We start from the raw sequence: 23,639 nt of genomic DNA, 5'->3' as shown, positions 1-23,639 counted from the left end.
TATATACCCAAAAAGACCGAAGGGGAGACCTATGGAGGACAGCTCTGCTGTCATTTCCTCTTCTGTTTTTTGTTGTTGTTTTTTTTTTTTTTGGGGGGGGGGGGGGGTGGGGGAGGGGTGGGGGAGAGGGGGGATGGGTGGGTGATGGTGTCTCAGTCGCAATGTCAACTATATCGTTCACCTAAGAGCTCAGACCTATATATTATCTGTATCACCATGTCGTTAACTTGTTAATCATGTTTCATGTTGGAAAGTAAAATAAGAAAGTACATCACCAACTTGTGACTTCTGTTCATAAGCCCCTGCGCGTGCTGTAACCTCACCGTGGTGCAGGGGTGTAAGATTCTCTTTGAGAATGGCCAATACAGCACAAATTGAAGTTTTGAGTAAAATTCAGTATCCGTAAAATTCTGTGATATTTGTGTTTTTGCACAGTTCTTTACACTGTTTTTATTTAAACCTTGAATTTTTATATTGATGTTGATCATCACTTTATTAATTTGCATTACTATAGTTTGACACCCAATAGCCGATGTATTTTTCGTGCTGGGGTATCGTTATACATTCATTCATTCATTCATTCTGTGCTATTTGTTTAAACTTATTTTCGTGCTTTTATCCACTTATGGTTCAAGCACGCTGTCTTGGACAACACCTCAGTTATCTGGGCTGTCTGTCCAGGACAGAAGATAGTGAGAAGTCCAGCGTGTAGTGGCCTTACAACGAGTCGTTAAACCCTTTTGCTCTCTCTCTCTCTCTCTCTCTCTCTCTCTCTCTCTCTCTCTCTCTCTCTCTCTCTCTCTCTCTCTCTCTCTCTCTCTCTCTCTCTCTCTCTCTCTCTCTCTGCGTACTCAGTACCTGTCAGGCTTATGTCTGATGGCTTAACCCCAAAACCAGCAAGGCCGGTTATTAATTGTACTATTTTACTACTTCTCATTTACATATGAAAGATGTTTAACATCGAGCCTTCTCAATTTCGTTATTCTTTCTGATTGCGACATGCGCTGGTGCTACCCTCCACACTACCCTACAACATGTGTCTATCGTTCACTATGCCATACACTTTCTGTTCTTCACACGCAACACTGCCAATGTAGGTTGCTCAACTGATTTCTATGTTTGTCCTATACACACTAAAATAATACCCAGGTAGGTCACATCATCGTGAACCCAGGCATTCATTTGGTATTTACTTCCTGGTTTCGAGACTCAGTACAGTACACTAGAGACTGGTGTTATGCACAATGTTGTCAGGTTCATAGTCGACACGCGAAGAGTCGTCTACAACTGCAAGCATGAGAAAGGAATACTTCAGAGTTAGTGGATATAACTAAAACATAAACCACACGAGTGTATTTTGTACCAGTATTAAAACACGGAGCTGCATAGTAACAACAAAACATGAAGACGGATACGTCATGGCAGATACTTGTTCTTTATTTGGTTTTAACAACACATTCCTCTCAAGGTTTGTATACCTGTATATACCTTTTTAAACACAAAATATAAATGAGAGACAGAACTGTGTGTGTGTGTGTGTGTGTGTGTGTGTGTGTGTGTGTGTGTGGCACAGAGAGAGAGAGAGAGAGAGAGAGAGAGAGAGAGAGAGAGAGAGAGAGAGTTGTTTTTCAATATGCTAACAATACGTTCCTCTCGGGTCTATAAATCTACTTGTTACGCAAAATATAAATGAGAGAGCAACAATATATATATATATATATATATCTATATATATATATATATATATATATATTAGTATATATATATATATATGCCGGGGGGGGGGGGGGGGGGGGGGGGGGTGGGGGGGGGGGGGGGGGGGGGGGGGGGGGGGGGGGGGGGGGGTGGGGGGGGGGGGGGGGGGGGTGGGGGGGGGGGGGGGGGGGGGGGGGGGGGGGGGGGGGGGGGGGGGGGGGGTTATTAAGGTATAAGGATGGATCGGCCAAAACGAAGAATTTGTTAAGTGTTAGATCACGCGCTAACATTTAGAACACATTCTCTCAAAGAAGGTTCGCCAAAAACTATGTAACATATGTTTCCATTTCAGTTTGATTGAAAAAATAAACATTTTACGTTAAGAATTCACGTGTAATTGTATGTTTTGGAGGGTTTTTTGTACGTAAAATTGTTTCTGATATGATTAACTTTCATTAATTGTAAACCGAGCTTATCTGGCCGTAGTGCAAAGTTTAAGCCTGCTATATTTACACCACCGATGAAAAATATGAACTAGGTGAGGTTTTACAAAACAAATAATAAAAACCTAATAATTATATATTAATATTTTTGATGACTGAAGTGGTTAGCCTTTGTCCGATAGCGTTAGCAGTTGCCGATAAAGTAAACGTTTGTTTTATTTAACGACGCCACTAGAGCACATTGATTTTTTTATCTTATCATCGGCTATTGGACGTCAAACATATGGTCATTCTGACACTGTTTTTTTTTAGAGGAAACCCGCTGTCGCCACATAGGCTACTCTTTTACGACAGGCTGCAAGGGATCTTTTATTTGCGCTTCCCACAGGCAGGATAGCACAAACCATGGCCTTTGTTGAACCAGTTATGGATCACTGGTCGGTGCAAGTGGTTTACACCTACCCAATGAGCCTTGCGGAGCACTCACTCAGGGTTTGGAGTCGGTATCTGGATTACAAATCTCATGCCTCGACTGGGATCCGAACCCAGTACCTACCAGCATGTAGACCAATTTCCTAACCACCACGCCACCGAGGCCGGCCTGCCGATAAAGATTTACATACACACCATGTGTGGTGTTTCAGATCTGTGTTCAGCATAGGCTTATATAGTTGAAGGATGACATAGGAGGTTGTCTAGGATTCGGGATTATACAGGGAAGGTTTGAAGTAAGAGAACACTGGGAGTTGCAATACATAAGTTTCCGTATCCTTTCTCCTTTATTTGTTGTTGTTGTTGTTATTGTTGTTATTGTTTTGTTTCTATTTTTATTTTTGTTTTGACCTTTATCCAGATTCATGTGTATGCCATGAAAACATAGAAAACATCAAATCAATTTTTATTTTTTGACGTGTAATAAAGCAACTATAAGAACACCTGTGATAAAGTCGAATAGCGGAAAGAGTATATAAAAGACAACATTCAAAATTTGCACAAAACCTGTTTATTGCGTTGTCTAACGTTTTCATTTGTTACAAACCTTTTAAAATGGTTCTTGGAACTTCCATACTTAACTTTCGTCTACCGTTAACTTCCTCGCATGACTCTACCACTTTAGACGTTCTCTGAGTGCATGTCCTATTATGAACATAGGGTTGGGGGGGGGGGGGGTGGTTTGGGGGGTTGGTGGGGGGGGGAGGTAAAAAAACACCCAGAAATATCGAAATATTCCAAGAAGCAAAAACAAAATCTCAAAAAAGTACATTTAATCATGAAAATAAATCCCTGCGGGATGTGGTAAAATAATATTGATGGCCAGTCGACCACGTTTGTTTTGTACGTACAGTAGCTATTGAATAGGTTTTCAATGCAACGCAGTTTCTGACATTAATCTTTGTATCGTACACCGTTTTGAAAATGATACCATTAACAAACAACATAATAAACTGATTTTGTATAAATTCAGTTTTAAAAAATGGGTCGTTTTTTTAATCACTCAGTGTAATTAAAAAAGATCAGAAGAATTAAGTAGGGTTATTTAAAAGAAAGAAAGAATCCCACCAGAATACAGTAACAGCAACAACACTCGACTCTATTTTCTGTATGGGTCTGTGTTGTTTAATGGGTCCTATCAAGACTATTTGCCATTATTTGTATTATATGCTACATGTATATTCACTTTTGTCTTTCCAGCTAGCACGGTCTGCCCTGAATCGTTAACAAAGAATTTTCCTAATTCAAGTACGTAATGAAATACGTGTGTGCTTAAATTACGTATATATTACTATTGAAACAAATGGGAAGAATACTAGTCTCATAACATACTCAAAACAATTTGTTCGTTTTATTGAAACTACAGAAGTAATGTTCCTATTATTTTTAGCGGTATCATAATGTAATGAAGTTGTCTAATCTTTCATGGGGGTTGTATATTACTCAGACTAGCAACCGGACAGTCGTAGAAGTCGTCAGATAATTGAGTTGGCCAACTCCGTCATGACAGTTGGTAGTATCAGAATTTGGTATCTGAAAGACCACATGCATGTACCACACAACGCAGTCCATATATATCAATAGTAATGCTGCAACTGATATCGTAATCACGCCGAATTATACCTTTCTTTATGCTGTTACAGTCCTTACTTCTATTTTTTTGTCTGGGATTGTTACGTGAAAAATATGTTATACTAGTGGTTGGATTTAATTCATAGATAATACTACACTCCTTTCAGTTTAATACCATTTTCTAATGTACTCCTTCATAAAAATGGTATTAAACTGAAAGGAGTGTAGAATTTTATTTATTACCTGGCTATAATTATTGCTTATAATTCATCAACCAATAACTAAAGTAAACATTAAGATGTCTTGATTCCAGCTGGTGCACACCTGCAGCTGACACGTCACACATTACGATAATAACTTCCACTAATAAAATAAAGTTTCTCTGGAAAAAGGATATTACAAATTGCAGTTAAACGTTTTCTTAAAACAAACATCCCTGGGGAAAATATTTATGGTTGTGTCTACATATTTATTTGTGCAGAAACATTAATTTGATGATTGCATAGCTAATTTCAATAGTAAACGACATGAACATATTTATAGAGCAGCTGGTGTTCGAGTGTCAGTATAGGCCCCACCCATAATCGAGGTTAATAACCCATATTTAGAGTTCACAAATAGTTTATTTGACGGCGGTTTTAAAATTACTTCGTGTTACTGAGAGCAAAATCAGCTTTCATTAAGACAAAACACAACAATACAATTTTGTGAAATAAAATCAATTTAATATTCACAGTGAATAGTAAATGTGCTGACTTGCAAACAAGCAAACAAACAAACAAACAAACAAACACCGTTGGATGTGCTTCACAAACCATTCTGCACCTCAGTGTTGGCTTAGTGCAGAAGAGTGAAATAATTTTGGACGCTTATGGTCAGGACTGTTATCTGATGTGGAGTTTTTGTAATGGAAGTTGTCGTTGATTGTAACCCCATGGATCTATGAAGAGAAAACGGAACTGAGACATTCAGGCCCAGAGTTATTAAAATTTCGAGATAAAACAGATTATAAATACATGGATAAAAAGGATTTTAACACCAATTGGTAAGATAGCAATGAAAAAGGCATTATTAATATCCAAGCTTAACTATCTATGTTTAACTATACCAAACCCGACAGAATCTTTTGGAAAAGAATTACAGAAAATATTGTTCCATTTTCAGGAATAATACAACCAGATAAAACGAATAACAATATAGAAACCTACTAAAGAGGGTAGTCTGGGGATGATAGATATTTTTAAGTATGTAAAAGCTTTTAAAATAACTTGGATACGAAATTTAGAAAATAAAGATTCAAAATGCAAGTTTTTCCTAAGTTCGTGAACTTGTTCTATTTGGTAATAATTACCTCAAAATGTGTTTAATAAATATAAATAATTATTTTTGGAAGGATTGTATGCTAGCTTTCTAACATTCTCGGAAGTGCCGATCACCCGCTTTATTCCAAAATCCTCCTAAAAAATCGTTCAAAATCTTTCTTACGACCTTAATAGAGGTTTTATTTTCGCATTCCCATTGCGCATGTGCGCGAAGAGTAACGCTGTATCCAGGCTATATACAATAATCGACAATTGCGTTGTGAGTAGCTTCGAAGGAGATGTGAAATTGGCAATTAACGTACATATTTCGTATCAGATAGTAAAATGGCTGCGAAAACGGTCTACTAAAAGTGTTTAGATCGGAATGTAGTTTAAGACCAAAATCAGTGAAACATTAACTTAGGCGAAGTCTCTGGAGCCGTCTGTCAAGGGTTTTAACAACGCAAAATGTAAAGATTCATACGACACAGCTGAACTCAATTGGAATGTGTTCGCTACTTTTAACAATTATAATTATATTCAGGCGGATTTCCAGTGAGGTTTAATTTTCCACATGTATCTTTATTTAAATTTTAATAACATATGCCCTCCCCTTACCCATAAAGCAATCCCAAAACCTCTACCTCGCATAGACCTTTACCACAGCTCTATTTTTCCCTTATCGTTTCATTAAGAAAGATTCATATAACTACTAATCAATGCTACATGTCTATCCACAGATTATTTATTTATTTATCTTATTTTATTTATTTATTTATTTATTTGTTTATTTTATTTACCTTTCACTATAATTTATATTAAACACATACAACTTCATTTGAAATATTTTCTTTCTTTCTTTTATTTACTCTTCACTATAATTTATATCAGACACATACAACTGATTTATTTATTTATTTTATATCTGTTTGTTTATTTATCTTATTTTATTTATCTTATTTGTTTCTCTTTGTTTGTATTTACTTTTCACTATCATTTATATCAGACACTTCCTTTGAAAATATAAAGGTTATTACAAGAGTGTGTTTCGGTATCGTCAATGTCATATATTAGGAATAAAAAGAATACATTATGTTTATTGCTAATATATAATATTGACGATATCGAAACACACGAGGGTAATAATCTCTTTATTGTATATTTTGAAACTTAAATACAACGTATTTTTGTAAACTGTATATACAACTATAATTCAAGTCGGCCATCGATCGATATTCAAATGACGTATGAATATGTGATGCGGTGTCGTTTTGAATCGGAATAACGTTGGATATTTTTCGTTTTCATAACGCTGGACAAATTTCAATTTAAAGTTGCTATTGACATGTGTTTGCTTGACGACTGTTGATGTATGCGACAATTCTGGAGTGTCGCCGTAGTACGTTTGCTTAAATGTAGCGCCGTGATCTTGATTAATTTACATCTAATTTGCAAAGAGATCAAATTCTGAAAGTGTGCGATCTGAAAAATGTTACATACTTTGATTACACTGGATACGCTAGCTATTATATAATAAATGTATTTATTTATCTTATTCTATTTATTTATTTATTTATGATATTATTTATTTATTTATTTATTGTATTTTATGTACTTTTTACTGTCACTTATACCAGTCACATACAACTTCATTTGATACATCTGGTATTTACGAAGTTTTAACTACTCTCTATAAATCCGGTTTAAAATATGGCATGTGTCCCCCCCCCCCCCCCCCCCCCCACACACACACAAACATACGCACTAGGCTGTGTTCCTCCACTACAGATTGTGTCCCGCCCCCTCCAACTACAGACATCCAACTATGCCTGATTCTAATGTTTTATAGTAACTCAAATGTCCATACATATCATTTCATTGTTCTTTCAAATACCGAACGAAATTTTAAATAACTGAGTGAAAAGAAACCCGGACAAGAATCCAGAATGTTGTTATAGGTATGATGCTTTATAAATATTTAAATTGTGTTAAATACGATAAATATCTGCATACATACACGAGCGTACACGAGCACACACATTAATATTATTTCAACCCATATTCGATATTTATTGTGTACGGATCCGAACCGATAGTTTCTCGGCGTAAACAACAAAATATATTTTTTTCGTAATAAGCAATACTTCACAAAAGCAATAATTCACAAACGTCTGCAATAAGTATTTGTTGGATGTCAACAGAATTTTTCGGTTTTCCTACTGATAGAAGAATTTAATAATGGAGCTATTCACATTCCTATTGCGTAGCCTCCCATTGTCCATGCCCCCTCCCCCCGCCCCAAATTGTAAACAGGACTATTTCTTTGCGAGATTTCATGTGAATTAACGGTTAGCGTCAACGAGTTGATCATGCACATGCACAGTGGAATGTGAAAGAGGTCTATTGGTCAGACATTTTTCTCAAGCCTTTCATTATGACGCAAGAAATAAAAGTATGATGGTTTCAATATAGAATATTATATAGGATGCTGATTACCAATATTTACACTTATAAACTAAAACTCACTGACAGTGAAGCATGTACGTTTTGTAAAAATAAAAATAAATAAAGAATCTATAGAACATCTCTTTTGGGAATGCAGTACCGTTCAGAACTTTTGAAACAATTTGTTAAACTTGCTGTCAAATTATTTTTAATCATATAGTTAACCTAAAGCTGTCTTTTGATCTTATTCGGATGTAATGAAAACACCAAAACAGGTTTGATACTGCTTTTAGCTAAATACTTTTTATATAAATGCAGAGTGCGAAAAGTCGATTTAAATATTACTAATTTTAAACGGGAACTGAGAAAGAAATGTGATGTAGAGAAACATATACATTTTACTAAGAACATTCTTAGTATATTTGTTACCAAGTGGTCAATGTATTTTTCTCTTTTTGAAAATAATTAACGTGACATCCTTTTTTAACAAATGCTCAGTAATATTTAATATCACATCTTGTTATTACTGAATTTATTTAACAATTTGCACACCTGGACAAAAAAAGAGACAGAGAGAGAGAGAGAGAGAGAGAGAGAGAGAGAGAGAGAGAGAGAGAGAGAGAGAGAGAGAGAGAGAGACAGAGAGAGACAGACAGACAGAGAGAGCGAGAGAGAGAGAGAGAGAGAGAGAGAGAGAGAGAGAGAGGGACGGACAGAGAGAGAGAGAGAGAGACAGAGAGAGAGAGAGAGAGAGTGTGTGAGAGAGAGAGAGAGAGAGAGAGAGAGAGAGAGAGAGAGAGAGAGAGAGAGAGAAACAGACAGACAGACGAATGAATGTGGTTGTGGTGGGGTGGGTTTTTGTGAGGGGTTTTGGGGTTGGTTTTTTTTTATTTATTTTTTTAATTGTTCCTTACCATGAAACCGTTTTACACTGGAATCTAAAGTTCCATCTCTTCTAAAAGAAACCATGTTAGTGGTTGTGAACACGATGTCACTTCTACTGCTTTTGAAATATTTGTTTCATATTTACTTATTTATTTATTTAAAATAATATATAACAATAAAAAAAATAAAAAAAACGACCCTAGGTAATTCGTATTGTATATTCCGATATCGAAATCAATTTTGTTTTACAATTAATCAATATTGAAACATTGGCCGTTATCAGAGCCTCTGGGATAAAATGTTTACAACATTTAACAAAATTAGGATGAACATACGTCAATTTCAAGACGCACTTTGATGGAATTAACAAAACATGAACGGAACGAAAAAAGCTATATAGAATGCAAGATGAAAGCCACTGCCGCCGTATGGACTATTACTAATTTCCCATTTACAGGTCGAACAAATTTCCGCCCGCACCAAATGCACCCTTGTGGAGGAAATTTTACACAAAATAGTCAAAATCTCTTATTTTTCAAAGGCAAAATGTAGTGATACTGGATTACGAAATATAAACATTATGTTTTATAGAACAAAATGTTTAAAAAGGTATCGTATATAACTAACCCTAACACTAACCCTAAACTTACACCAGTTCTAGTAAATATTGTTAGTGGGTGCGGACGGAAATTATACCAAATGTCCACCTAGGGTGATCAATATTAAGTCCTGTGCTCTACATTAACTGGGCTACTTCCCGCCCTGTTGGGGTAAGTTGCGCGAGTTTTAATTCAAAGCGCTTAACATGTTCTCATGGTTGGATTTTAAACAAAATGTATGCTTGGAATGATCTTTCACCATGAATACATGTAGATACATTATCTAGACAAGATAGTTGAACATTTATTACAATAGCGGGTGCTGTTGCGATGTCAGTTGCGATTGCAGTGTATCAGCAACTACTATTGTAATATTTATTACAAAACTGGCGTGAATACTTAGCGGTTGCATCATTACAGTGTAGTTTGTACGAGCTTCAACACTAAAACAGACATTAAAACTGTCACTACTAGTCTGTATGTACTTTGTAATTTTATAGTATTTAGATTTATTAACGTATTTTATTTATTCAAATTAAATGTAGTGTTATTGTTATATTGTTTTAATCGTTAATAATGATATTAATGATGATGATATTGATGATGATAATAATAGTAATAATACTAATTGTTGTCCTTATTATGATTATTATTATTGTTGTTATTATTAATATATTTTTAGTCGCACATATGTGTAAAGATGAAGCCATCAGAGATGTTAACAGCCTACTTCTTGACGTGTTCGTACCAGTCAACACAGAAACCACCTGCAACTGCTCTCTTCACGCATCACACCACACGATGATTAGCATATCTACCGTCAAACTTCCAGACGTGAACTGTGAATCAAAACTGACTATAGACACACATATTAAGTTGACTTATAGTTGTGTAAATGACAACAGTTCAGTTGGGTATGGAGCAGATATTGCACGAAATATTACTCCATCTAGTAATTTGATTGAGCTGGAAACAAGCAATGCACCCATTAACGTCACTTACTGTCTACAAATCTACAGTCAAAGAGGCGGAGGTATAAATACTTCATTTCGAATGTATGTGTATAGTGTCTGTTTGTGTATTTGTGTATGCGTGTGTATGAATGTGTTTTTCTAGGTATATTTTATGACGCTTGCTTGTAAAAATCTAAATGTATAACGAATTATTTTTATTTACCGACGACGTAGGTAAAAGATAGCCATGAAATATGAAGGTCTACAGAAACCATGGAAGTGATATTCGATGAAAAGTCATAGTTTCACTGTACAATGCATTTTGGTTACAGTGAAAATATAGAAATCATATTTATACTTTTGTGGACAAATTTATGATTCAATTATCTCCCTTGTAAATTATTACGTTTTAATTATTGAGGTCAAATGTCGCTTGGTTCGTCTATTTTTAACTTGATGATTACCAATGCATATGCAAAATAAAGAAAATAATGCAATTTTGACAATTGTATTTATAAAGAAAGTGGATATTAAGTTTAATTACGGATACGGAGTATGAAGCTAAATAATGGTGACACAATATCCTATCCTGCTTGAAGCTCTAGTGGTATATGAGCATGTATATACTATACTATCCTATCATTGAGTGTAAATTAAAGTTCAACTTCCAGTTCGATTAAAGTTGTGCTTGTGTCTGTTTTTAACGATCGCTTTGTCAGGTATGTTTGCACCGCAATATTCTTAAATAAGTATTCAATTAATAGTTAAATAAAGATAATATTCAGATTTGTTTTAAAAAGTCAAGTAAATTATCTGCAACTATATCATATATTAATGCGTTACATGTTTTTGATACGATAAACTTAGGAAAGATGTATATAATATAATATATGTGTAAAAAAAAAAAAAAATTCATTCAATACTTCGCAATTCGTGAAAATATGGCTTTCACACATCACTCATTGACATAAAAATCGTATTCGAAAAAAAGACGAAATAGCCTCTGTTTCTCACGATGTTAAAGCTAAAGTTTGTTTTGCTTAGCGACACCAGTAGAGCAGCTTGATTTCATTTATCATCGGCTATTGGATGTAAAACTTTTGGTAATTTTGCCATACACCTGCTACGTTTCTATCACATGTAGTAGCAAGGGATCTTTTATGTGCACCTTCCCACAGAAAGAATAGCACATACCACGGCCTTTGGTATGCCAGCCGTAGTGCACTGGCTGGAACGAGAAATAGCCCATCGGAGGGGATCAATCCTAGACCGATCACGCAACAGACGAGCACTTCACCACTGGGCTACATCCCGCTCCCTTCTCACAGTGTAAGTTTGGTGTTGGAGCTCGCTAAATATAGGATTTCTACGAATGTCAGATACAAGGTTGTCCTGTTACAAATGAAATTAACTTTTATGTAGTGACACCACAATATGTTGTTATATTTTGTGTAAATAACGTATTAATTACGATACGTCGTCTTGAAGAGAATCTTGCTCCTGACAAAAGTTAATATCTAACTTTTCTACAGACAAAGCGGCATATTATACCATGAACTCTGATATGACAGTCGTCGAGCACGATTGAAGCGGGCACGTGACAACAAGAGTATCCTCAAACTGAGCTACATCCAACCACTAACGTGTGTGCGTGCATGTATGTGTATCTGTGTGTATGTGTGTGTGTGTGTGTGTGTGTGTGTGCTCGTGCATGTATGTGTATCTATGTGTGTGTGTGCGCTCGTGCATGTATGTGTATCTGTGTGTGTGTGAGCGTGCGTGCATGTATGTGTATATGTGTGTGTACGTGCATGTATGTGTGTGTGTGCGTGCGTGCATGTATGTGTATCTGTGTGTGTACGTGCATGTATGTGTATGTGTGTGTGTGCGTGCATGTACGTGTATATGTGTGTGTACGTGCATGCATGTGTATGTGTGTGTGTACGTGCATGTATATATATATATATATATATATATCTGTGTGTGTACGTGCATGTATGTGTATGCGTGCGTGCATGTATGTGTATATGTGTGTGTACGTGAATGTATGTCTATGTGTGTGTGTGCGTGCATGTATGTGTATCTGTATGTGGATCTGTGTGTGTACGTGCATGTATGTGTGTCTGTGTGTGCGTGCATGTATGTGTATATGTATGTGTGTGTGCGTGCGTGTGCATGTATGTGTATATGCGTGTGTGTATGCGTGTATGTGTGCGTGTGCATGTATGTGTATCTGTGTGTGTACGTGCATGTATGTGTGTGTGTGTGCGTGCATGTATGTGTATATGTATGTGTGTGTGTGCGTGCGTGTGCATGTATGTGTATCTGTGTGTGTACGTGCATGTATGTATGTATGTGTGTGTGTGCGTGCATGTATGTGTATATGTGTGTGTGTGTGTGCGCGTGTGCATGTATGTGTGTCTGTGTATGTGTGTGCGTGTATGTGTATCTGTATGTGTGTGTGTGTATGTGTATCTGTGTGCTTGCGTGTGTGTTTATATGTGTGTGTGCCTGTATCTGTGTGTGTGTGTGTGTGTGTGTGTGCATGTATGTGTGTCTGTGTGTGTGTGTGTTTACGTGCATGTACGTGTATATATGTGTGTGTGTGTGTGTGTGTGTGTGTGCGTGCGTGCATGTATGTGTATCTTTGTGTGTGTGTATGTGTATCTCTGTGTGCGTGCGTGTGTGTGTATCTCTGTGTGTGTGTGCCTGTGTGCGTGCATGTATGTGTATCTCTGTGTGTATGTGTATCTGTGTGTGTGTGCGTGTGCATGTATGTGTATCTCTGCGTGTGTGTGTGTATCTCTGTGTGCGTGCGTGTGTGTGCGTGCATGTATGTATGCGTATCTCCGTGTGTGTGTGTGTATCTCTGTGTGTGTACGTGTGTGTGCGTGCGTGCATGTATGTGCATCTGTGTGTGTATATCTGTGTGTCTGTGTGTATGTGTATCTGTGTGTATGTGTATCTGTGTGCGTGTGTGTGCGTGCATGTATCTGTATCTGTATGTGTATCTGTGTGTGTGTGTGCGTGTGCGTGCATGTATGTGCATCTGTGTGTTTGTGTATGTGTATCTCTGTGTGCGTGTGCCTGTGTGTGCATGAATATCTGTGTGCGCGTGCTTGCAATGTACATGTATTTATTTATTCCTACTTATGTATGGCTATATGCAATCATATGGTAAGGCTCACAATAAGGATTGATCAGGACCAAAGTCGAGTTTTCATAAAAAATTAAAAATAACAATTAAACATTAAAGAGTTTTGTGCTATTGCTACATGTTCCCGACTAGAACAGCCTTTTTAACGGCTACATTTGTATATATATATAAGTTAAAGTTTCTTTTGTTTAACGACATCACTAGAGCACATTGATTAAGTAATGTCAAATGGATGTAAAACATTAGGTAATACTGACACGTAGTCATGAGAGGGGTGTTTTATATGCACTTTTCGGCTAATACAAAAGCACATACCACAGCCTTAGACCAGTTGTGGAGCACTGTTGGAACGAGAAAAAAACCCAATCAGTTGAATGGTTCCACGGAGATGGTTCGATCCTACGACGCAAGCACTCAACCGACTGAGCTATATCCCGCCCCACTATTGTATATATAATGCATTTGTTTATTTTATAATATCTATTTCTGTTTAGTCAATGAATTTCTGTTCGTCCTAATATTTGTAGCAGTCGGAATATATATTAGGTAATAAAAAGACGTTTAACCTACTAAATTACAAACTTTCCGCCGTTATACGATTTACTCTGTTCTGATTGGACGGCATCACTTAAAACAGTGTCTAATTTCACAAAACATCGTAAGCCTAGTTTTGGACGTAACCGTAAATGTATGAGTCGACCATAATTCTTATTACTGTTACAGTACAATAAATATAGTTAGAAGTACACATATTTCAAGTTTCTTTGTTTTGTTTTGTGGTTTTTGTGTTGTTGTTTTTTGTGTGTGTGTGTGTGGGGGGGGGGGGGGGGGTTGCTTGTTTTTTTGTCCTTAAATTGCACCCTGTTTTATGATTATGTGAAATAGATGCCAAACACTTGTAAATGTATAACCGGTATAACTGCGAGTCACAGACGTAAACTTACGATGTTTTGTGAAATTATCTACAGAATGTTATCGGTCGATAAACTTCAGAAAATTACGTCATTACATCAAATGCGACGTAATTACGTGAAACAGGGCACGAAAAGGACGTTAGTAACCGAGTTGTGTGTGATTTGAACTAAATAAGTTGTAACTATAAAAATTGTTTGACATTTCTGTGTGAATTTATCGATGTCACTAATTTATAATGACTCAGGACAGTCCCTCTAAAATAAATAAACTTACCGAAAAGACAGCATTTGTTTTTTAAAATTTATATAGCTTGACACCGCTCTTGATACAGGCAAAAAACAAAACAAAAAACAAACAAACATAAGATGATGATGATAATAATAATAATAATAATAATAATAATAATAATAAAATCAAACAAAACGAACATTACCTTTATGTCAATTCAATTATTGTATTGTATGTAAGGCCATACGCCCATATATACAAGAACTCGTATATTGATATATTTTGGGACCAGTTGTTCAAATGATTAGCCAGCTATTTTAGAAACACAAAATGGAAACATTTATTTTTATACATATGTTTTAAAAAAACAAAACAAAACATATCTTGCAACATATCATCAATTATCTTACTACGACCTTCCATGAATGCCAACCAAACAAGTTGAGTGATACAAATCGAGATGAATTATGAGTAATGAATTTGATGTTAAACTCGCCACCACCCCGCACCATGTCTATGTTCCTCGTGTAACAAGTCTCATTTGTCACTCCCTAAAGCTCGCCGACGCCATATAACCGTAAATAAAATGTGTTGAGTGCGTCGTTAAATAAAATAGTTCCTTCCCTAAATAATAGTTCGAAACTACTGAGGACTATTTCACTCGGGACACAAACACCATACAAAATGGAAGTTAGTCCAATATCCCATAAATATTCACAAAATTTCAAAACAATTATTTAAAAAAACGATATTATAAATGCCCGTGGTCAGCATAACAATAAAATAATTGAATATATCGGTATATAATATATTAATAAACAGGTTTGTAAAGTATTTGAAAGGTGCGATATTTTGGTGAAACTTAAGACAGCGCACAAGCAAAATTTCTGGTTAAAAGTCAAGGGATATATTGTGAGGTCTCAAAAACTGATTTGTTCACTCATCCAAGTAGTTCACTTTTAAGCATTTTTGTTCTTGTTTAAATGTAGTTTGGTTTGGTCATTTGGTGGAGCTTTTCTTTGTTTGCTTGGTTTGTTTCTTGTGGCATCGTTTGTTTGTGTGTTTGTTTCTTTGTTTGTTGTTGTTTTTGTTTTTTTTGGGGGGAGGGGTTTGGATGATGGGATCGGTGGATGTCTGTTTGTTTGTTTTTGTGTTTGTTTGTTTTTATTTGTTTGTTGTTTCTTTGTTTGTTTGATGGTGTTGCTCTTTTCCCTCTATCATATTGTTCGTGTCTGTAGGTTCGTTGACTCTTCAGTGTTATTCGCCAGACAGTAGATCGATGACGAGATCAACCCAGTCAGACGATAAAACCACCTCACAGAGATCCACAACACCAGGTTCAACACGATTAGAATCTACCAAGTCAGACGACAAAACCACCTCACAGAGATCCACAACACCAGGTTCAACACGATTCGAAACAACCAAGTCAGACGACAAAACCACCTCACAGAGATCCACAACACCAGGTCCAACACGATCAGAATCAACCAAGTCAGATGTGACAGTTTCACAGCCAACAGAGCCAACCAAGTCCACGATATCAGATACGACAGTTTATGGATTGAAGACGAACAGACAGTCAGGCGCAGAAGATTTTCCAGGTACTGAATAGTATAATAGTCTACAAAACAACACCCCAGTGGACATAACACAAACAATAAATAAACAAATAAATACCAGTATAGCATAAAATAAAATGTACAAAAAATGTAATACAAAATGCATAGCCCATATAAGACCATGTTGTCAAAGGTATTGCATTCATCAACTCAGACCAGTAAATGCCACATTTGTTAGTCACTGGAAAAAGTTTCCCTTTGGTAATTTTGTCATACACCATATAGATTAATGTGGTTCATATATTACTTTTATAGTATATATTTTTAAGATTTATGTTAGATTATCGCCACACAATCTGCGCGCACACGCACACACAGTTATGTGTGTGTGGTACGTGCGTTTGTGCGTCTGCTTTGTAGTGTTTGAATATAAAATACCACCATCCCAGAAATATTGCAAGTGATGATATCGTTTTAATACTGAATGGGTGTTGTTTTGTTTTGATTCACTTGTTTTCGGTAATGGTGGTATGCAACGCCATATTAGAAAGTATAATAATAATGTACATTGAAGTTTTACTAATGATACTGGACAAAGACTGACACTGAAAACGTATGTGTTTAGTATTCATGATATTTATCAAATATTATCGTTAAAACTCATGGGGGTGGAGTAGATGACAGTAGAAAAAATGTTATTGCATGCTTCATAAATAAAACAAATCGTTAGGCAAACTTAAACACGTTGACATAATATATAACATTTCATAACACAGTGTGCCAAATTGCATGTTTGTAAGTGTCCAGGTAACATGCCAACAAACACTGTCTCACACCCAACGTTTTCAACTTCTGTAACAAACCCTAAAATCAGTTGAATGGTTTCACTGAGGTGGTTCGATCCTACGACGCAAGCACTCAACCGACTGAGCTAAATCCATCCCTACTATTGTATATATAACGCATTTGTTTATTTTATAATATCTATTTCTGTTTAGTCAATGAATTTCGGTTCGTCCTAATATTTGTAGCAGTCGGAATATAATATATTATATTAGGTAATACAAAGACGTTTAACCTACTAAATTACAAACCTTTCGCCGTTATACGATTTACTCTGTTCTGATTGGACGGCATCACTTAAAACAGTGTCTAGTTTCACAAAACATCGTAAGCCTAGTTTTGGACGTAACCGTAAATGTATGACTCGACCCTAATTTTTATTACTGTTACAGTACAATAAATATAGTTAGAAGTACACATATTTCAAGTTTCGTTCTTTTGTTTTGTGTTTTTTTGTGGGTTTTGTGTGGGTGTGGGTTTTTTGGTGGTGTTTTTTTGGTGTTTTTGTGGGGGTTTTTGTTTTGTTTTTGTCCTTAAATTGCACCCTGTTTTATGATTATGTTAAATAGATGCCAAACATTTGTAAATGTATACCCGGTATAACTGCGAGTTACAGACGTACACTTACGATGTTTTGTGTATTTATCTATAGAATGTTATCGGTGGATAAACTTCAGAAAATTACGTCATTACATCAAATGCGACGTCATTACGTGAAACGGGGCACGGAAAGGACGTTAGAAACCGAGTTGTGTGTGATTTGAACTAAATAAGTTGTATTGTTTGTAATTATAAAACTTGTTTGACATTTCTGTGTGAATTTATTGATGTCACTAATTTATAATGACAGCAAACTCTGGACAGTCCCTCTAAAATAAGTAAACTGGCCGAAAAGACAATATTTTTGTTTTCAAATTTATATACCTTGACATCGCTCTTATTACAGGCAAAAAACAAACAAACAATTAATAATAATAATAATAATAATAATAATAATAAAACCAAACCAAACAAACATTACCTTTATATCGGTATATAATATATTAATAAACAGGTTTGTAAAGTATTTGAAAGGTGCGATATTTTGGTGAAACTTAGGACAGCGCATAAGTAAAATTGCCCGTTAAAAGTCAAGGTATATATATTATTGAGGGCCCAACAAATCTGATTTTGTTCACTCATCCGAGCAGTTCACTTTTAAGCATTTTTGTTCTTGTTTAAATGTAGTTCGGTTTGGTCAGTTGATGGAGATTTTTCTTTGTTTGCTTGGTTTGTTTGTTTTTGTTTTTGTGTTTGTTTGTTTTTGTTTGTTTGTTGTTTCTTTGTTTGTTTCATGGCGTTGCTCTTTTTCCCCTGTCATCTTTTTCGTATCTCTAGGTTCGTTGACTCTTTAGTGTTATTCGCCAAACGGTAGGTCGATGGTCAGATGTTCGGTTTGGTCAGTTGGTGGAGATTTTCTTTGTTTGCTTGGTTTGTTTGTCTGCTTGTTTCTTTTTATGTTTCTTTTTGTTTGTTGGTTGGTTCTTTGTTTGATGGTGTTGCTCTCTACCCTTATCATCTTTTTCACGTCTGTAGGTTCGTTGACTCTTCACTGTTATTCGCCAGACGGAAGCTCGATGACGAGCTCAACCCAGTCAGACGATACAACCAAGTCCACGATAACAGATACGACAGTTTATGGAGAGAAGACGAACAAACAGGCAGAAGATTTTCCAGGTACTGAATAATATAATAATCTACAAAACACCTCCACAGTGGACATATCACAAACAATCAAGGCAAATAAATAAACAAATAAATATTGGCATAGCATCAAATAAAATATACACAAAATGGTAATACAAAATGCATAGCCCATATAACACCATGTTGTCAAAGGTGTTGCATTCACCAACTCAGGCTTCAGTAAATGCCACATTTGCTAGTCACTGGGAAAAAGTTTCCCTTTGGTAATTTTGTCATACACCATTTAGATTAATGTGGTTCATATATTACTTTTATAGTATATATTTTTAAGATTTATGTTAGATTATCGCCACAATCTGCGCGCACACGCACACACAGTTATGTGTGTGTGATACGTACGTTTGTGCGTCTGCTTTGTAGTGTTTGAACATAAAATACCACCATCCCAGAAATACTATCGTTATAATTACAAACATACTGAATGGGTGTTGTTTTGTTTTGATTCATTTGTTTCCGGTAATGGTGGTATGCAACGCCATATTAGAGAGTATAATAATAATACACACTGAAGTTTTACCAATGATACTGGATAAAGACTGACACTGAGAACGTATGTGTTTAGTATTCATGATATTTATCATAATATTATCGTTAAAACTCATGGGGGTGGAGTAAATGACAGTAATTTTTTTTTTATTGCATGCTTCATAAATAAAACAAATCGTTAGGCAAACGTAAACAAGTTGACATAATATATAACATTTCATAACACAATGTGCCAAATTGCATGTTCGTAATTATCCAGGTAACATGCCAACAAACACTATCACACACCCAACGTTTTCAACTTCTGTAACAACCCTAAAATATTGCATTATGTTATCAATTGTCTCATCTACTGTCTATTGTAAGAAGCTATATGCAAATTGTAACATTTGAATTATTGGCATAAAATGGTTGAATATTTAGTTCCAGCTGTAGCAGGTGGTGTCGGTGCTGTAGTGGTAATTGCCGTAGTAGTCATCGTCGTTGTCGTCTTGGTCAAAAGGTAAGCACAATGCACTGTAGCATTATTTGTATTATGTTTTTGTTATTGGAATCGTAGTTGTTAGGAGCAGTGGACAAATGCCCAGAACATAATTCAGTGTTGATTTAAATTATATACTTAATATGAAGTTGATTGTGTGTGTCTTGTTAAGTGTAGTAGTGACTGTAAAGTAACTAAAATTAGATTATTGCATTAGTATACATGTACTGTTCAAAATAAGGCATATTTTTACTATAATATTTTAATATTAATTATTACAATTTTACAAGACAATACATCAGGGTGAAATGCTCATATCTGGGAAACTTAACATGGCCAGATGAAACACAAATTGGCCAAAGGTAGAGAGGGCGAATTCGACATTTTTGCTTCAGGGTTAATAACGGATGAAATCCCCGCGATTTGTCAAACATGCACGGATCCGGTGATGCATGCTCTTTAACAAGCGTCTAATCGGATTTTGGGGGATTCTGGCCCATTCTTCTTGAAAAGCAACTCCCAAGTCGGCCAAAGTGGTCGTTTGACATTTGCGTTGTCTGAGACGTCACCTCATGATGTCCCAGGCTTGTTTGATGAGTGAAAGGTCGGGCTCAGAGCTTGCCAAGGAAGTCTGATTAGGTAGTGTTTAATATCTAACCGAGAATTTAGTATGTAAACTAATTTAAAGAAATGCAAACAAAATACATTAATTGGCATCATTTAATAGCTCAGCAGAATATTACATTGTATCACTTGTAAAAAGATGTTATATTTCGTAATTCTAATACATTTTAAAATTAAAGTAACAGTTTTATTTTAATATATGCATCGGTATGGAATATTGTGAGCTATGAAAACGATACAAAGTTTATTCAGTGAAACAGAATTAGATACTCGCACTAAATGAAATAAATTTCACGTTAGATGCATTCGATAGTTTGTAACATAGCATATATTAAATTGTATAAATGAATATACTATTCAATGTACATTTTGATATATATATATATATATATATATAATTACTGTAAATATCACACTTTCATATTATGCATGAAAGAGGAGCTCCCACACCACACCAAAAAAGGAAACCAAAACAATAACACACAAACACTCTTGCCCCCCCCCCCCCCCCCCCCCCAAATAAAAAAAAAAACAAAATAAAACAAAACAAAAAGAAAAAAACCCTTAAAATAAACAACACAACAAACAAACAAAAAAACCCAAAAAAACAACAGACAAACAGATATTAAACACAAACCCAGAACAAAACAAACAAACAAACAGACAAAACGCGACAATAGAACAGACAAGAAGAAGAACAACAACAACAACACCCCCATCCATGAAATGTCTATAAATTTTGTGAAATAATCACCTAATATATTATATTTCGTTCATGCAGGAGACGCAACAAGAAACATGGGCGTAACCCGGACAACGATGGAGGCTATTGCAACATGGACGCGGATCCTTACAAATACCAGAACACCAACTCATCTGGAAGACATTCAGGAGTTTCAGCAGACCCAAACCAGACTGGCAACGAAACGATTCACTCTCCATCAGACGACTATGCATCTATTGATGACGAAGCTGGAGGCATTACTCGGAAACCGCAGGTCGCCCTAAAACCAAACCTGCCTAGCACAAGTGACCATGGCGACTTCCAACCAGAACCTGACCACGATGACGTGCCAAACATGTACGCCAAGGTTAACAAAAACAAGAAACCGGCCAAATCTGTGAATGAAGCCGCCATGCCAGTTATGCATGTCAATGAGCTTTATGCTGTGGTTGACAAAAGTAAAAAGACGAAACCATCTTTGAAGTCTAAACCTTCTGGTGATGTGTACGCCGTGGTAAACAAACAGAAGAAGTCAGAAGGGAAGAGTCCTGAATCTAAAGGTCAAGGTCGCGAGTCTGAGGTACCCGGTGATGTCTACACTGAAGTAAGAAAACCGAAGAAGTCTGGGAATAAGCCGAACATCCCTAAGGTTTCACCAGGACTCATTTACACTGAGGTGGAGTTTGATGAAACCACAGACGAAGCACAGGGAGCCACAGGAGGGGTTGGGAAGACAGAGTCAGTTGCAACAGTGGAGGATCGTGTTCTTTATTCTAAAGTTTGTTGAATAGTTCTGTGTAGGTGATACCAGCGATGTACCCATTGATCGGGCGACTGAGTAGGTCAGTGTACAGCAAGTACTGCTAGCCTAGCTCAATCTCTCTTAAACCCACTTTTAGTAAGACATCTGTGTCCGACTAACCGCTTCATTGCCGTTTTTACATGAGGTTTTTCATGCCATAATTTTCAACAAGCCAATCTCACCATCCTCTCTCCAGTCTTATGTGTCAGACTTGCTGCACTTAAATAACGATCGTTCCTGGCAACTTCGAAACTGCCGACATTACTACTAATGCTACTGTCAGGTCAGCAGTGTATTAAAAAACTAATGTTGGCAATTTTCCATTCACCCTCCTGGGAGCCGCCATCTTGGAATTTAAAATTTAAACATTTAAAAATTGCCATTGGCACTAATTTTTCCTACATAAGCCCACAAACTACAGAGATCATTGTTATTCCATCTGGAGCATGTTTATTATCAATATAGCTGATGTGTGTGCCCAGGACAGTGTACGTGAACTTTATATCGATATAAGCGCGAAAATAACTACAAATGGCATGAATGAAGGTAGGCAAGAGCAAATTAGGCGTAGTTGGATTACATAATATCCCCAGTGACCCGTTAAAGATCACTCTGGGGTGGAGCTAGTGATGGGATTCGAATCCAGCACCTACCAAACGTAGAGCTGGTGGCTTAACCACCATGCCAGGTGTTTGATTTGGCCAACGCAGTGCCATCTGTATTATAGTAGGGCGGGATCTAGCTTAGTCGGTAGAGGTGCTTAGGTCAAATTGTCGAACCCTCTCAGTGGATCAATTCCCTGATTGTGTTTTTCGTTCCAGCCATTGCCCTACCATTGGTACGTTAAAGGCCGTGTCACGTGATGTCCTGTCTGCTGGAAAGTGAATATAAAAGACGCCTTGCTGCTAAATGAAAAATATCGAGGCTTATCTTCAATACAATCTGTCAGAAATACTTGATGCTGAATATATCGATGTGCCCTAGTGGTGTCGTTGAACAAAACAAATGTTTAGCAGGGTTATGAGTTACTCATATGTTGTGTCATGATATGAGTCATTATTCAATATTTAATGAGACGTATGACATTTTAATACAGTAATCAATAAACCTTGTACTTTTAACCACATTAATCAATGGATATCAGGAGTTGTTATTAATCAATATCTTTCACGATAATTGAGATTTAATGAGACTATATGATGCTGTACATACACAAACTTGTAGGTAGATAATAAACCATGTACCTTTAACCACACTAATCAATGGTTATCAGAAATTAGTCATTATTAAACATTTAATTCACTCAAGAAAACAACACAGAAGAGCTTCACCTTAATTTACTAACACATTTGCAAAATGATTTGCAAAAATATCCGTCTTCAGTTAGCTTTTTGTATAATTATAATACATATCAATGTGTTTTTATAAATACGTGAAGAGCTGGTCCTAAAGTATGTCACATGAGATAACGTTCACAGGCCAGCTGCATAATTATGTGCTCGTTCAGACTATGGTCGGTATGGAGGCGGGACGTAGCCCAGTAGTAAAGCGCTCACTTGATGCGGGGTCGGTCTGGTATTGATCCCAGTCGGTGGACCCATTGGGCTATTTCTTGTTCTAGCCAGTGCACGACGACTGGTATACCAAAGGCCGTGGTATGTGCTATCTTTTTTTTGTAGCATGGTG

At 36.3% G+C, this 23,639-nt stretch overlaps 1 protein-coding gene across 1 annotated transcript; it reads left to right on the top strand.

The window, feature by feature from the left end:
• The first annotated feature begins 1,118 nt into the window (after positions 1-1,118).
• Positions 1,119-22,905, top strand: LOC121390011. The gene is made up of 6 exons (XM_041521706.1): positions 1,119-1,468; positions 3,831-3,878; positions 10,115-10,465; positions 15,924-16,289; positions 19,746-19,824; positions 21,209-22,905. Exons 1-6 carry the CDS (start codon positions 1,402-1,404, stop codon positions 21,936-21,938), a joined length of 1,641 nt encoding a protein of 546 aa, XP_041377640.1. The 5' UTR covers positions 1,119-1,401; the 3' UTR covers positions 21,939-22,905.
• Positions 22,906-23,639: the final 734 nt, after the last annotated feature.

Source organism: Gigantopelta aegis, chromosome 15 (assembly GCF_016097555.1).
Source record: "Gigantopelta aegis isolate Gae_Host chromosome 15, Gae_host_genome, whole genome shotgun sequence".
Lineage (NCBI taxonomy): Eukaryota > Metazoa > Mollusca > Gastropoda > Neomphalida > Peltospiridae > Gigantopelta > Gigantopelta aegis.
Note: the sequence above shows the minus strand (reverse complement) of the source record. Positions and strands in the feature narration are given on the sequence as shown.